This window comes from Oryzias melastigma, linkage group LG18 (genome assembly GCF_002922805.2).
Source record: "Oryzias melastigma strain HK-1 linkage group LG18, ASM292280v2, whole genome shotgun sequence".
Taxonomy (NCBI): Eukaryota; Metazoa; Chordata; class Actinopteri; order Beloniformes; family Adrianichthyidae; genus Oryzias; species Oryzias melastigma.
Window position 1 is genome coordinate 25,495,408 of NC_050529.1, and position 14,925 is coordinate 25,510,332.

The 14,925-nt window shown below is 38.3% G+C and overlaps 1 protein-coding gene across 5 annotated transcripts in view; it reads left to right on the top strand.

Annotated features, from left to right (window-relative positions):
- dock11 (dedicator of cytokinesis 11) overlaps positions 1 to 14,925 on the top strand; it is an 89,541-nt gene that overhangs the window by 8,520 nt on the left and 66,096 nt on the right. For all 5 annotated transcript variants that reach the window (XM_024287573.2, XM_024287569.2, XM_024287570.2 and 2 more), the window contains exons 2-7: positions 4,463 to 4,579; positions 8,255 to 8,344; positions 8,597 to 8,679; positions 10,456 to 10,522; positions 11,985 to 12,080; positions 12,163 to 12,297. In XM_024287573.2, coding sequence (XP_024143341.1) covers positions 4,463 to 4,579; positions 8,255 to 8,344; positions 8,597 to 8,679; positions 10,456 to 10,522; positions 11,985 to 12,080; positions 12,163 to 12,297 — 588 coding nt within the window. The remainder of the gene's footprint in view (positions 1 to 4,462; positions 4,580 to 8,254; positions 8,345 to 8,596; positions 8,680 to 10,455; positions 10,523 to 11,984; positions 12,081 to 12,162; positions 12,298 to 14,925) is intronic.

Here is a 14,925-nt window from a genome sequence, read left to right on the forward strand (position 1 = left end):
GAGCACAAGATAACATCGGGTCATTAATAACAGTAAAATAAAATGATCTGGAGGGCCAGATAGAATCACCTGGAGGGCCGGATCCGGCCCCCGGGCCTTGACTTTGACACGTATGCGCTATAGCATTACACTTTATTCCAGAAGCAGAAAGAATAAGCTAAAAACTGTGCTTTAGACCACAAATGATTACTTAAAAATATTTCCTAAAAGAGTTTGTAAAATTCATATAAAGATGTTCATTTAGTCATTAATATATGTTTAGGTCGACCGAGTGTTAGCATTAGCCGTACTATGTGAAATTCCATTATACGTTAACATCAAGCTAGCGGACTTTAGCATTATATGTTAGATCGATCTCTACTATTATGGATCGGTTATTGATTTATTAAGCTTGGAGCGATTAAAATCCATTAATCGATTTTATCAACTCACAATGAGAAGGTCCTGTTTTAAAACCCAGCTGGATCCTTCCTGTGTGGAGTTTGCATGTCTTCTCATGCATGTGTGGGTTTTCTCTGGACCCTCCGACTTCCTCCCACAGTCCAAAAACAGGCATCATAGGTCATTTGACATCTCTAAGTTGTCTCTTAGGTGTGAATGTGAGTGTGTGTGTGTACACCATTCAGGGTGTACTCCGACTTTAGCTGATACAGGCTGGTATAGGCCCCAGCATCTCCATTACCCTGAGAGGAGTTAACCCTTTAACAGCAGAGCTCTGTTGTTTAATGTCCTTTAAACTACTATAACTTTTCACGATAATTCCAATAGATTCTAAAGGAGAAAAGCAGCTCTATGAGACGCTAAGATCCATTTGGTTCAGTTTCTTCTTGACTAAAACCCAGTTAGAGTCCCACTTCACTGTTTATAAATATTTTATCTGGCTATCAACTTCAGTGTTTTCAGCTATTAGCACTAGCATCTTCAGAGGCCACATTCAGCTTACAGCATTTACGCTAGCATTGTCGCAAGTAATGCTATATATCTAGTTTTTAAATGTTTTAAACAGATTTTTTCTATGAAGATTACAGAAATGAATTATTTAAAATTTGGCCATGTGTGTCTTTCTGGAAAACTATACATCTTTACATTTCAGCTGTGATTGTTACACTTTTTCTGTTAGCCTACAAACCGAGCTCAGCCCACACCAGAGAACCAACAGTTCTGTGGCCATCACAAGAAACAGTTTGTGGACCCCTGGTTTAGACTGAGCTTTAGTCTTTTTTAGTTCAAACAGTGTGAGATGTTGATGCACAGACGTCTTTATTCCAGATGCAGTCAGGTTATAAATGAGCTGCTCATGATATGGATGGGTTCTCTTAGCAGTATCAGCAGAGTATCCTCAAATTGAACGTGACTTGGTTGTGTTTGGTCTTACGTCCTCAGAGCAATACAGAGACTCAGTCATCATCCTTGACTCAGGTTTTTTGTATTCTGCATACAAACTGATAGCTCAAAGACCGAGGGCAAAGAAGTGGCTTCATCCTTCTCCACATTCAGAGCATTGTGCTGCGTCCTCATCATGTTTTGGCTTCTCTTAATCAGTGACATTGCAGCTTCACCTCCTCCTCCTCCTCCTCCTCCTCTGCTTCCTCTGCCCCTCTTCTTGTGTGAAAGCAGAACTTGCTGTCATTTGTTTTCTCTTCTCTGCATGCCTACTTCCGCTCCCTCAGTTTTTTCATGCTGTCTCAGAAGCGTAGCTGCAGACTGTCACCTTGACTCGTACGCTGCGGTTCAGCTGCTCATGGCAGGAAGCAGAGCGGCTGTGCAGGGGCGGAGCATCCACCAGAAATGGCTTTAGCAGACCCACCAGTGTCACGTTTACCATCGGGTGGCTGAGGCTCTGATTGTGAAAAGATCACTGTGATTCTAGAAACAAGAAAACACTTGTGTTTACATTTGACAAGATTTGAAGCAGTTTTTAATATGGATGGAAAACATTTGACTTGGAAGGAGAACTTGTACGACTGAACTGGTTGGATTTGGGTTTTCAACAACCTCCTGGTAGATACTTCAGTTACTTTTCCTTTTGCTTGTTTATCAGAAATGTCATGTAATGTTTTGTTTTCTGAATGGATAAATCAATCCACTTTTGAAACTCCCACCTTTTCAAACAGAGATAAAGCAAATGGAATCAGTTCATCAATTACTCGAAAAACACTTTTGTCTCGGCTCAATATAGCGGCCATACCATGAAAAATCAACTTTTTGAGCTTTTAAGTGTATCGTTATCCTCACTGTATAGAACCCCAAAGAGATATTTGGATCTGTTCATCCATTTCTGAGTAATCCTCTAAAAACCTGGCTCTCAACAGCAGCTCCTACCATACCCACAAAAACGAGCGGGTGGAAACGTGCTGAAGTAACAACGTGAGACAGGTGAGCAGATAACTAAGAAATGCTCAGTCTTTAGCGTTCAAACTTCGTATGGTGGCATAGGAGCTTATGGGCTGGTGAGAAATCACATGTTTCTCATGTTGAGATGAATCCTAAACGTATCCGAGAATGGAGCAAGCAGACGGGGATATTGGGAAGACTGCAGGAGAAAGGGAGAAGACTATATCCTGATGGAGAAAGGGAGAAGACTATATCCTGATGGAGAAAGAGAGAAGACTATATCCTGATGGAGAAAGAGGGCAGATTATTTCTTGGTGGAGAAAGAGAGAAGACTATATCCTGATGGAGAAAGAGAGCAGATTATTTCTTGATGGAGAAAGGGAGCGACAAATTGAAAGAACTGGTTTAAACGTGGATTATTGAACAACGGCAGGAAGGTAAATGGATCTGCATGAAAGCAAAGAGGATTTTTGATACCAAAATTATATGTCGTCATTTCAATGGATCCTGAAATGTTCATTTGTTGTTGTTGTTTGCATGTTTTGACTGAATTTCACCATAAAATAAGCTGGTTAGCATCACCATTCTGTCTGTGCCAAATTCTGAGTATAATCCCCTGAGTTGTACTCTTTGTGGGCCTACATCAGTCTTAATAAATAATGATACAATTCCCCTCATTTTCTCGTGGGTGGCACGCCAGCTCAAGGAGGACGTCATGAAGTGGGCGGACCACTCCGGGAGCAATAGGCGGAGCCTCAGAGATCGAGTCGTTTTACTCCCAGGCATAAAAATGGTTCACCAAAAAAACTCGTATTTAATAAATCATTTTGTTTTTAGTGTTCCAAAGGTAATGTATGATCATTTCCACGGATATAGTTTAGACTTCAGAAAATCATGGCATGGCCTCTTTAAAGAAGCACAAACAAGTCTTTGCTGCTAACTCGATCTTTTTACAGAGATGAGAAGTGACGGTGTCATTCTGCAGAATGTTTTTGTCTTGTTTGGAAGGTAGAAGATGAATGGATGTACTTATGATGCTCGAGGGTCAGGCTAGGTTAACATAGCAAAGCATATTCTGATGGAAAATTGAGTGATTAAAGAAAAATCTGAATTATCTGTTGTTTATTTTGCAAGAAGTAACTTTTATCTTCTGTTTTTTTCTTGAGAAGACTCTCTTTGCTGAGCTAAGCACTTTTTCGAAGATGCAGGCTTGAATACGTCTGTAAATGTTACTTTTTCAATTCTTTAAATAGAAATAATTATGTGTTTGAGCAAAGCAAAGCAGCAGAACACTAGAAAGACTTAGTGAACCTTCCACCAGCTCTGTGCTGTCATTAGGAAGTAAATCCTTTATTTCCTAATCCTTTCTCTTCCTAATCCCCCTTTATGGTACTCAGACCCTTCACAATGCATCACCATTTTATAACCTTTAAAAAAATAATTTTTATCTGTTGTAAAAGCTGTTTGTTTCTAGAACTTTTGCTGCTGAGGGGAAGTTTGTGCTCCAGCAGAAGAAAGCTGCATCTGCAGGACTCTGACGTGGAAACATGGCAGCCGGCATCGTGGAAAATCACTCATTTTTCCCCAGCTGCAGCACTCCGTTCCCACAGAAACACGGCATGTGCGCGTGTCAGACGCCTCCCAATAAATCTGCACGTCTGTTTCCCTCCAAACAGCCGGCTGTTGCCCTGCCGGGGCTTATTGGCTAAGCGACTCATCTCAATTTTCTCTACTAAGCTTCAGCTTAAAGGAATTAAACGAGAATCTCTTCAAGTGGTTTTTATTTGCAGACATCAGAAAGATATGTCAATGTTGGGTTGATTTCATATCGTCCACTTCTCCATGAAACTCTCAACAGGAAGTGTTCATATTTAACTGATGCAACCTGGGTGTGCAATGTGCATGAGCAACAGGAAAACGGGATTTAAATATGATCTCTTCACTCTTGCTGTCTCTCTGCGTCTGGTTCTTCCAGCTGTAGTCCTCTGAGTCGTTCTGCAGTCTACGTTTATAGTTTGTGGTTTTGCTCTGTAACATGGAGGGTGAAGAGTTCGCGAACTGTGCGTGCTGCTCTGAAGCAGAGAGGAAACACTTTCTAATGTGAGAGTTTTCCGTCCTCTGTTCTCAGGAGCAGCCAAAGATCATCGAACCCCTCGACTATGAGGCCGTGGTTTTTCAGAGGAAGGCCCAGATCCACAGCGACCCCCACAGAGACCTGCTGCTCTGCCCAGTCGATGACGTCTCGGTGAGTCTCCGCCCCGTTTCCTCCAGCAGGCCTTCTCTTCGCTCTCATCGACCTTCTCTGTGATGCAGAGCTGTACAAGATGTTTTGATTTTTAGCCTCATTGCTTCAGTTTCCTTTTGTCGTTAACATTTTTTAGGTTCATTTTGTTTATGTTTGACTCTTGCAATGCCTGTATATGAGACATACAGTCGTATACATTTGTTTGAAAACACAAAAAAACATTTATTGCTGGTTAACAAAGAGTCAAACTGTTAAAGTCCCCCGATGACTAATTTTTCATTTAACAGATACATTCCCAGTTGTGTTTTAATGATGATTATGACGTTTTAAACCTAAATCCTGCAACCTAATGTCTTAAAAAGCCAATTTTCATGTTGATCTGAGGCCTCTGTTTTAAGGTCTTTATTTTAAGGTTAGCAACAAGTCTTTAGATTTATTCATTGGATATGTTTTCATCTTTTGTAATAATTTTACCTAATATTTTAGCAACATGCTAACATTTTTAGCTAATTTGTTATCTACTGAGATTTTTTAGGCTAACTTAGAATTTAGCTTCTATTTAGCAACATGTTAACATTTCCGACTAATTTAGTTTACTGAAGAATTTTATCCAGTTTGGAGTTCAGCTAGTATTTAAGCAACAAACTAACTTTTTTTGGCTAATTTTGAATCTACTGCGTTTTTTGGGCAAATCTGGAGTTTAGCTCACATTTAAGCAACAACCTAAATATTTTTTTCAATATTAACATGTATTAGGGATTTTTAAGCAATTTTACTACAATTTTTTCAGAAATGTAGGTAAACTTCAGCGCTCTTTCACAGTAATTTAATGAACTGTCCAGACTTGGCAAATTTAAGAGCTTGCAAATAGCTTTTGCATTTTCAGCAATTAAAGTAAATTTCGTCACCATTTTCAGTAAAAAGCATTTACACTGGGATTATTGCAGGTAATGCAACTTTTCTAGTTATATTTTGTAAGACAGGCCCTCCAACATTGCTTTTTATCGCTTATTGTTGCTGTGCATTGTTTCCTGAACCCCTGCTGGAAAGTTAAACTTGTTTTTCAATGATCCATCACTGCTATTTTTTCATCGTGGTTCTTCTGTAAGGAGATTTTTCTGGATTTTATAAAGCTTTTAATGATATTATGAAGCTTACGTTAGGAAACCTCAACATTTCTAAACTGTCGTCATCTGGGAACTTTTATAACCTTTCTGATGAAGGTTTGATGACATAATGTTCTACGTGTATCTGAACACTTTCTTATTTAAAGCGCTGATCTTGCTGATGTTTAGATGCCACACAGCCTGTTGTCTATTTTTAAGGAACGTTTTTTTTTTCTGTCAGAAAGGCAAACTTAATAGTTTGATATCCACGACGAGCTGATGATTGATGCTGTACTGATTAAAATATATCTTAAAAAAGCTCTTTAAAACATGTAATGAGATGATAAACTTACACTTTAGACACTTTTGAGCTATTTTTAATCAATTTACTCCTATGATAAATGACCCCATCCCAAACAAATGGATGTGTGTGCTGAAGATGTAATTATCCTTATTATCATCTGTTTACAGCAGAAACGATGTTTCTCCTCCTCCATTCTCTCACAGGAACACCGTCCACCTTTCTTCCTGCTGCCTCACTCTCTGATCCCTCAGCCTAGAAATCGGTTTACTTAAACCCACCCAGATTACTCAAGAGAGCCGTTTGTTGCTCAGTTTTTTTTCTTTTCTCTGCTCCTCAGAGCACCTCTACCAGAAGCTTCTTTTTCAGTGACGGGACAGGAAACTGCTGGACCCCACAAAAATACAAACTGTCTTTGGTCCAAATAATGATTCTCTTTCTCCACAATCTCAGCACTTTTATTAAGCTCTTTCATTACCTCAATTTTTCCAATTCAGTAAATGTTTAGTGCAGCTGAGTCGTCGGCTTTTGCTATAAAAGAGCACTTTATTGTGATAAGTTTGGTGAGTTTTTACCAAGGGTTCTGCAACATTTAAAGTTCCACTCCAACTATATTTTTTTCTTTTGTAAAGTGTTCTCTGTGGTCTTTTAATTATGATTATGTAGTTTTTAGCCAAAATCAAAAACTTTTGACTTTTTTTTTAAAGACATTTTCTGCAGAGCAGCAGGAGTTCATTAGAAATTCTCCTCTGGGTTGTGGGCGGGACTGTTGGGACGGAAGTTAGTGTCCGCTAATTTCCCATGATCCTTTTGTTTACACTCTCCTGTTATCTTATAGACAAGGTTTCTGCAACATGAGGCTCCGGAGCCACATGCGGTTCTTTAATTCCTCCATCCTGGCTCTTTTACTATGAAGAAACTTCAAGCATAGCTAATTAATTAGTTTATGTTAGATTTTTGACACATTAGATAGGCCTAACAGATTAAAATGATAGTAAAATATTGAGTCTACTGTCAGAGTGATTTATAGAGTGACATTATCTTATTGTATTTACATGTATAGATGTCAAACTAATTCAGATTCTACACGAATGTTGTCATGTTTTTATTCACTAGTAAAAGAAGAAAAATGATGAAGGAACACTAAAGTCATCATAATAGAAAATGTCAAGTTTCTTGTATTTTTAATTAAAGTAAATCTGCTGCAGCTGGAGGATCTGATGAAACACAGGATGTTTTATTTTGAAAGGAACTTGTATGTGCTGCTGTCAAAAGTGAAAAGTTAAATTTGTTATATATAGACACACTCAGTTTTGGAGAACATTTCAGAGCTATGTTTTATAAATGAATGTCTTAATGGCCACAAAAACATAAATAAAGTGTATTTTTGTAACTTTGAGGTGAAACTTTGCGGCTCTCCAAAATAATCTGGACCAAATGACTCTTTTAGTGGTAAAGGTTGCAGATCTCTCTTATAGACCTTTCGAGCCCAAGCTAACATCAGCATAGCAAAAAAACAAAAGGCGAACAATGACACAGCTGTACAGCCGTACAGTTTGGATCCAGATTGCAGCTCAAACGAGGAAAACAAAGACGTTCATGGATCTATTGGTCTGTGAGTGGATGCAGGTTTTCGTCTGCTCTTCATCCAAAACAATTTGAATATAGAAATAACACAAATTTAATCTTAAATTTTTTTATATATGTCCTCTATCATGAGAAAAACGTAAGAAGATGGTAAAAACACCAAGACACCATTGGAAGGTCTTGTTTGATCCCTTGATACTACGTTGTATTCATAACATTGTTTTTTTAATAGTAAAAATGCATTCTGTTTCATTTTTAGTATGAATAAAAACTGAAGTATAAAGAGAAACAGGCATCTTCTCAAAAAGACCTCTGACAGAAGTTCATTTGACTTCCTTTCAAAATAAAAGACTTCCTGTGCAGCTAATGTACCCGTACGAAATGGTTTAAACAATAAAAGACACGGATAACAGTTGTTCTTGTTTGTTGAGCTGTCATTCTTTTTCCTACTTACTCCTGCTGTTAACCCGAATATAAATCAATGCTAATTTAGTAAACAAAACTTTTAAAAGTTACTGTTATTTTATTTTTCTTCAGCCAGAGAGCCACTATGGAGAAGTAAAAGAGATCCACGTGGATCCAGAGCCTCAGACACCTGGTTTAACCTCAACTACATGTCATGACTGCAGGCAGATGTCTTCAGTCCTGCTGGTTCATCCGTGTGTCTCTGGTTTGTGGCAGGAGTCTCAGATCCCCCGGCAGAGGAGGACCGTCGTTCCCTCTGTGCCTCAGAATGCCGACCGGGAAGCTAAGAGTCTGTTTGCCAAAGAGGTAAGAAAATACTTTGATGTTTGTTGGAGAAAAGGAGCAGGATCTCAGCAGAAATATTCTGATATCATCTCTCATGATGGTGTTAAAGTAAACTGAAGCTCTGTGACACCTCTGTGTTTGGAAGAAAATGTTAGGAAAACACCTTGAAGGATGAAAGAGTGTCTTAGCTGTTCTGCAGGCATGTTCTGGGTTTAAAGTCTGCAAATGGCAGATTGAATCTGTTTCTGCTGTTAATCCAGCTTTTTTCCACAGTGCATCAAGATGTACAACTCAGACTGGCGCGTTATCAACTACAAATACGAGGCGTACTCGGGGGATTTCCGCATGCTGCCCAGGTATGGAGGATAAAGAAAAAACAGGATCACATGTGGGAACACAGAAAGAGATCCTTCTGTCGTTGTGGTGTTATGAATCTTGGAGTTTTTGTTTGTTTGTTTCTGCTGCTGCTCCTCCTGCAGAAAAGAAATGGTGCAAAAATAAATTCAGAACTGAGCTGGAGTTATGTCCTCTTTTCTTGTGAGGGATTGATCCTGATAAAAAACCTCAGTTATTTTGTATGATGACCGTCTTTAAATAATCAAAGAGATCAATCAATGGATTCAAACTGGTTTAAGCTTTCAAAAGCTTTAAAATGTTGATTTAAAAATATAATTGATAGTAAAATCAAAAGTTTTAGCATCAATACATCATGTTTCTTAGGGCTGGGTTGATAAAATCAATGAATCGATTTGAATCGATTTAAGCTAAAAAGATCAATAATCAATCTATAAAAATAGAGATCAGTTTAGCACATCAAGCTAGCTTGATGCTAACATTTAATGGAATTTCACATAGGACGGCTTATGCTAACGCTCGTTCAACCTAAACATACATTACTGACTAATCTTTATAAACATACAGACAGGAATTTCACAAACATTTTTTTAAGGAAATAGTTTTAAAGTATTCATTTGTTACTGAAGTGCGATCGCCACTTAGAGGTCAAACTAAAATGTCCTCCAGGAGAAGCAGATCAATGTTTAGAATGTTAATGATCTAAACATTTTAGTTAGAACTTCTCCTTTAGAGAATCCATGGGACACTGTATGACAGGGGTTTCAAACTCAATCACACAAAAGGCCGAAATCCAAAACTCACCTTAGGTCGTAGGCCGAACAGGATAAACATTATTGAACACTCTAAAACTACATTTCTAAAACTATAAAACCATAACTTTTTAACATAATTATGAAATAGATATATAGCATCACCTGAGATAATGCTAGTGTGAATGCTGTAAGATGAGTTTTGCCCCTGAAGATGCTGAAGTTGAAATCACTGAAACTAATGGCAAAAATCGATGAAGTTTATAGCCAGCTAAATGCCAAATTAGCCTAAAAAACAAAAAAAAGCAACGTAGGTTAGCCAAAACAGCTTTCATGTAGCTGAAAAAAATAACCAAGCTTCAAAACAGCCTATAAACTGAAAAAGCTTAATTAGCCAAAACAGCTAGCGTGTAGCTGAAATATTAGCTAAACTCCAAAACAGCCTAAAAAATCTTACTAAATGCTAAAATAGTCCAAAAAGCTAGCAGAATGTCTATTTTTAAAACTGTAAAACCATAACTTTTTAGCATAAATATGAATAATAAAAATGCAATAATATTATTCCAGAATAAATCAACGTAAACCTTAAATAACTTTCAGTATTTTACCCTTTATAAAAATATATTTTGTCAAAATGATACAAGTTAGAAATAAGTGCAAGATGACATCGGGCCTTTAATAGTATTATTTTAATAATATGTTTTACAGTGTGTGAACTGTCTCAGAATAATATAAATATTTTCAAAACATATATACATTATTAATATTTCTCAACAAATGTGTGTAAATGTATAAACTCAAAATTGAATTCAATTAAGAAGTTCGAAAGAATTAAAAAAAATTGAATTCGAATTGATCTTGGAAATCATTACCGATGCCTGGCCCTAATGTGTGTATTTCTTTAGATGCTGAGACATCATATTTTCGTTCAGAAAACATTTTTATTTTAAACTTGGCCCCACCCAAACTTCTTCTGTGGCAAAATCTGATTTATTTATTTATTGACTTTCTTTGTGTCTTTCTCAGCAAAGACATGAAGTCGGACAAGCTGCCGGCTCACGTGTTCGAGATCGATGAAGACGCTAAAGACGAGGTGAGCGGACGCTCTGCGTGCGGTTGCATCACAGACATGGATTTCTGCAGGCAGGATGAGTCGGCTGTTGTGAGAGGACTCGACCATTTGGACTGAAAGCACTGTGGGCTTTGGAGATGCTCAGTAATTAGATTGATCTGATCATTTTCAGTGGCTGGAAAAGATTCAATAATTCAGCGCGGCATGCTGCCCTGAGAATAGCTCTGCTCTTTGCTTGCTTACTTCAGAGGGAGCGGCCTGTGAGGCTGCATGACTTATGGTTTGTCAGTCCATTACCCCCCTGGGTCCTTCTCCCTGTGAGAGAGCTGCAGACGCTGAAACAGAAGCCTTATGCTTCCTATAAATAGCTCAAGCTGCACCGAGATAAACTTGGAGAACAAATTTATTTAGTGAAAAAATGTCTGCCTTTGTGGGGAGGGCAGAATCCCTCTGAAAACATCACCAGCCAGACTCTGCTTCCAGTAAAGGAGTGACTCAGGTCAGAACGGTTGGAGCCAAAAAAGCTGCAGACTGGAGCGGGAAAAAACTGAGCAGAAGCAGCTCCTCATGCCTGTTCCTTTAGACCAGCAGTCTGAAACCTGCAGCTCCAGATCCACATGGCGCTCTTTTATCTCTCCATGGTGGATCCTTCACGTAAAATAAGTCATGGAGACTACTGACCCAAGCCCAGAAACTAAGACTATCAAGATCCAACCCCAAACTAAAATAACAAAACCCAGCAGTGTAAGACTGCTGAGGATAAAGAGGAGAAAAAGAACAAAAAAATAAAATAAAATAAAAAAATATATAGCAATATGTTAAAGTAAGGATTATTTAATTATCATTTATTTAATTTAGATGAGTTAAATGTATGAATTGATGTCTGAGGTTCACATAGATGATTAACTATGTAGGTTTTTACATCCTGTTGACCTGAAGACGTCTTGTTTGTTCAACTCTACCTCCAGAATGAACAGATTTTATATACAAAGCAAAACTTTGGTAAAAAGTTTGATCTTTATGAGTTAAAAACACATATTATCTTATGCTGAACAACACTGGTTACTAGCCGTTCAGAGCTGAGATGATCCTGTTTGGTGCAGAGTGTCTTTTATTTTGAAAATAAGTTATTTGAGCTTCTGTCAAACATTAAAAAAAAAATCATATTTTGAGAGATGCTAGGTTTTTATATATTTTTGATTTTGTTTGTGCAAAAAAAAGACATAATTCATATTATTAAAAATCAGAAGGTCATGAATACACATCCAAATTTCTTAAAGGCTAAAAAATGATTATCCGGGTCCCTCTAGGTTTTGATCAGTAATAAATGAGCGCAAATGGCTCTTTTACTGTTAAGGTTGCAGACTTTGGGTGATTTCGTGAACCTCTGTGAAGTTTATCCAGTGAGTTTCTGCAACAGAGAAGCAGGAAACATGTATTGCTGTTAAGGAAGCCTGTTGTGACTGATTCCCTGTGTTGTCAGGACTCTTCATCGCTGTGCTCTCAGAGGGGGGGTGTCCTGAAGCAGGGCTGGCTGCAGAAAGCCAACATCAACAGCAGCCTGTCTGTCTCCATGAGGGTGAGTCAGGACTCTGAAAGGATGAAACGTAAAGAAAAGAAATCTCTTTTCAGAGTTTTAGATGTTTTTCTGTGATTTTTAGGTGTTCAAGCGCAGATACTTCTACCTGTCTCAGCTCCCCGACGGCTCTTACATCCTCAACTCCTACAAAGATGAGAAGAACTGCAAGGAAACCAAAGGCTCCATCTACTTGGACTCCTGCATCGACGTCACCCAGGTGAAAGCTCAGACCTGGTTTGTGTCCTCTCCATGTCTCTGCACGCTCAGGAGGCTTTGATGAACAGATTTAGGGCGGCATTCCTCTGACTGCAGACTATGAGGGCTGCTGCCGTCTGCTCGTGGCTCAGGATGACACCCACTTCAGGTCCACTCACAGTCCTGCCGGGAAGCTTTTATGGTTATGGACGCCCACAAAGGAGGCCGAGCAGCCATTGTGTTTAATAGTTTGATCTTGAAAGCTGTTTCAAATGCAAAGCAGGCCTGCTAGTCTGCATTAAACCTTCATGTTTTCAATACATTTGTTTTTGAATTGTTTCTGGTCTTTTGCTTTAAGGTGCATTCACACCGAATGCGATTCGCGCAGCAAATGCGACTAGTTTCAATGTAAATTCAATGGTACAATCGAACAGGGGACCAAAATCCTAAACACACCTTAGGTCACGGGCCGAACAGAATAAACATTTATTAAACAGTAAAACTCACTTTAAAAACTCATAGCTGAAAGCGCTGAAGTCGATAGCCAACTAAAATATTAGCTAAATGCCAAATTAGCCCAAAACACACAAAAAAACTTAGGTCAGCCAAAACAGCTATCATGTAGCTGAAATATTAGCTAAACTCCAAAATAGCCTTAAAAAATCTTAGTAGATGCCAAAGTAGTCCAAAAATCTAACATAATGACAATTTTAAAACTTTAAAGTTGTAACTTTTTAACGTAATTATGAATAATAAAAAGGGAGGAATATTATTCCAGAATTAATCAACGTAAACCTTCAATAACTTTCAATATTTTACTCTCTGTGAAAATCTATTTTGTCAAAATTATACAAGTTAGAAATAAGTATAAGAAAACTACAGAAGCCGAAAACGGCCTGCCTTATTTTTATTTTAAGTCGTTTTCTTGTTATAACGAGATCCACTATCTTGTTAGAACGAGAGAACAAAGTTGATTTTCTCGTTATAACAAGATAATCAAGAACAGAGAATGAAGCGTCTCCCTCAATCTCTCAGAGACACGGAGACTTCACCTGATTGAAAACACTCCACAAAAGTTGTTTTTAGTCTATTTTTTTAAATTTATTAGTGGATCTATGCTCTTTAAACGTCTTAATTCAGTCTCATGCACAAGCCCCTCCCTTAATTTCCCCGAAAACGAAGAACAAAGATCAATAGATTGGCAGAATTCAGGTCTGCAGAGTGTGTCTGCATGGTGCGTTCACTGAGATCCGGACATCAGCAGCAAAACAAAGCAGTTTATCAGAGAAAACGTCGAACATCAGCACTGATCCATATATAGTCTATTGATTAAATAGTGTCAACATTTTTTCTGAAAAACTGATTTGTTTCCCCGAGGTTGTATAAAAAATGACAAAAGCATAGTAGCGGATTGAGTTGGGCTGAGTGGCTCTTTTGGTCTGCTAATGTCCGGAGTTCATTGAACGCATCATGCGGAGATTCTTGTCTGCGCTGTGATCTGTCAATCAACCTGTTTGGAAGTTTGTGGGAAATAAAGGGAGGAAGGCTGGTGCATGAGACGCATTGAAGGCGTTTGAGGAGCGTAGAGCCACTCATAAAATAATAAAAGAAAATAGACAAAAATAGACTAAAATAGACTAAAAACAACTTCTTCTGTTCTTCTGCTGTTTGTCTTGTTAACCACAAAATAAAGAGTCTTAAAGCTGAAGTTTCTGCTTCTCCGTGCGGGAAAGGGAGTGTTGGACTCTTCCTTCGCCATTATTAATTATCTCGTTATCACGAGAAAACGAGCCAAAAAAAAAAAAACTAAGGCAGGCCATTTTCAGCTACTGTACATAACATCAGGCCATTAATAACAATAAAATAAAATGATCTGGAGGGCCAGATCTGGCCCCCGGGCCTTGACTTTGACACGTGTTATACCCAAACACGAAGACGTGATTACTGATGTTTTGTAGAATCTTCACTATAAATAAACCTGATTGCTCAACATCATCTGTGTCTTCATACATTCTCAGTGAGTTATCCACTGAAACCGTTCCTTAAGTGATCATCCTAAAAACATTTACTGGTAGCTCCTCCCACATGCGGCCACGCCGTCAAGATCAGGAACACATTTTTCGACAGGCGACGACCAGATCGTTGAAAGAGGGGCGGGGCACGCGATTTTGTTGCGTGAATCGCATTCGGTGTGAATGCAGCTCTAGATTAAATTTTTTTTTTTTGCCAGTTAGCACAGGAAATTAGTATTTTAGGGGACATTTGATCTAGATCAACAGCAATACATATATGTATTCTTTTCTTTTTTTTTCCTTTTTTTTAAAATTAAGTCTAAAAACGTGAGTCATACCTGGTATCTTCAATAGTTTATAGATTCAGCTTTTACAGCTCATAATTTTCTCTTAATTTGTGTTATCAAACCCCCAGATCTTTGTAGAGGAAATCTGTCTGATGACATGGCAAGTTCAAGTTCAGCTTTAGCTGTTGGACAGCTTCAGAAAACGGATATAAAAGCCTCGTTTCCACTGAGCGGACCGGATCGCTCAATGGAAACAATGCTAACGTTAGCTCCAGGCTAGCTCAAGCCATAACTCTACCTCCTCCGTGCTTTACAGAAGAAGTTTTCTCTTGCAGGCCTTTCATAGTTTAA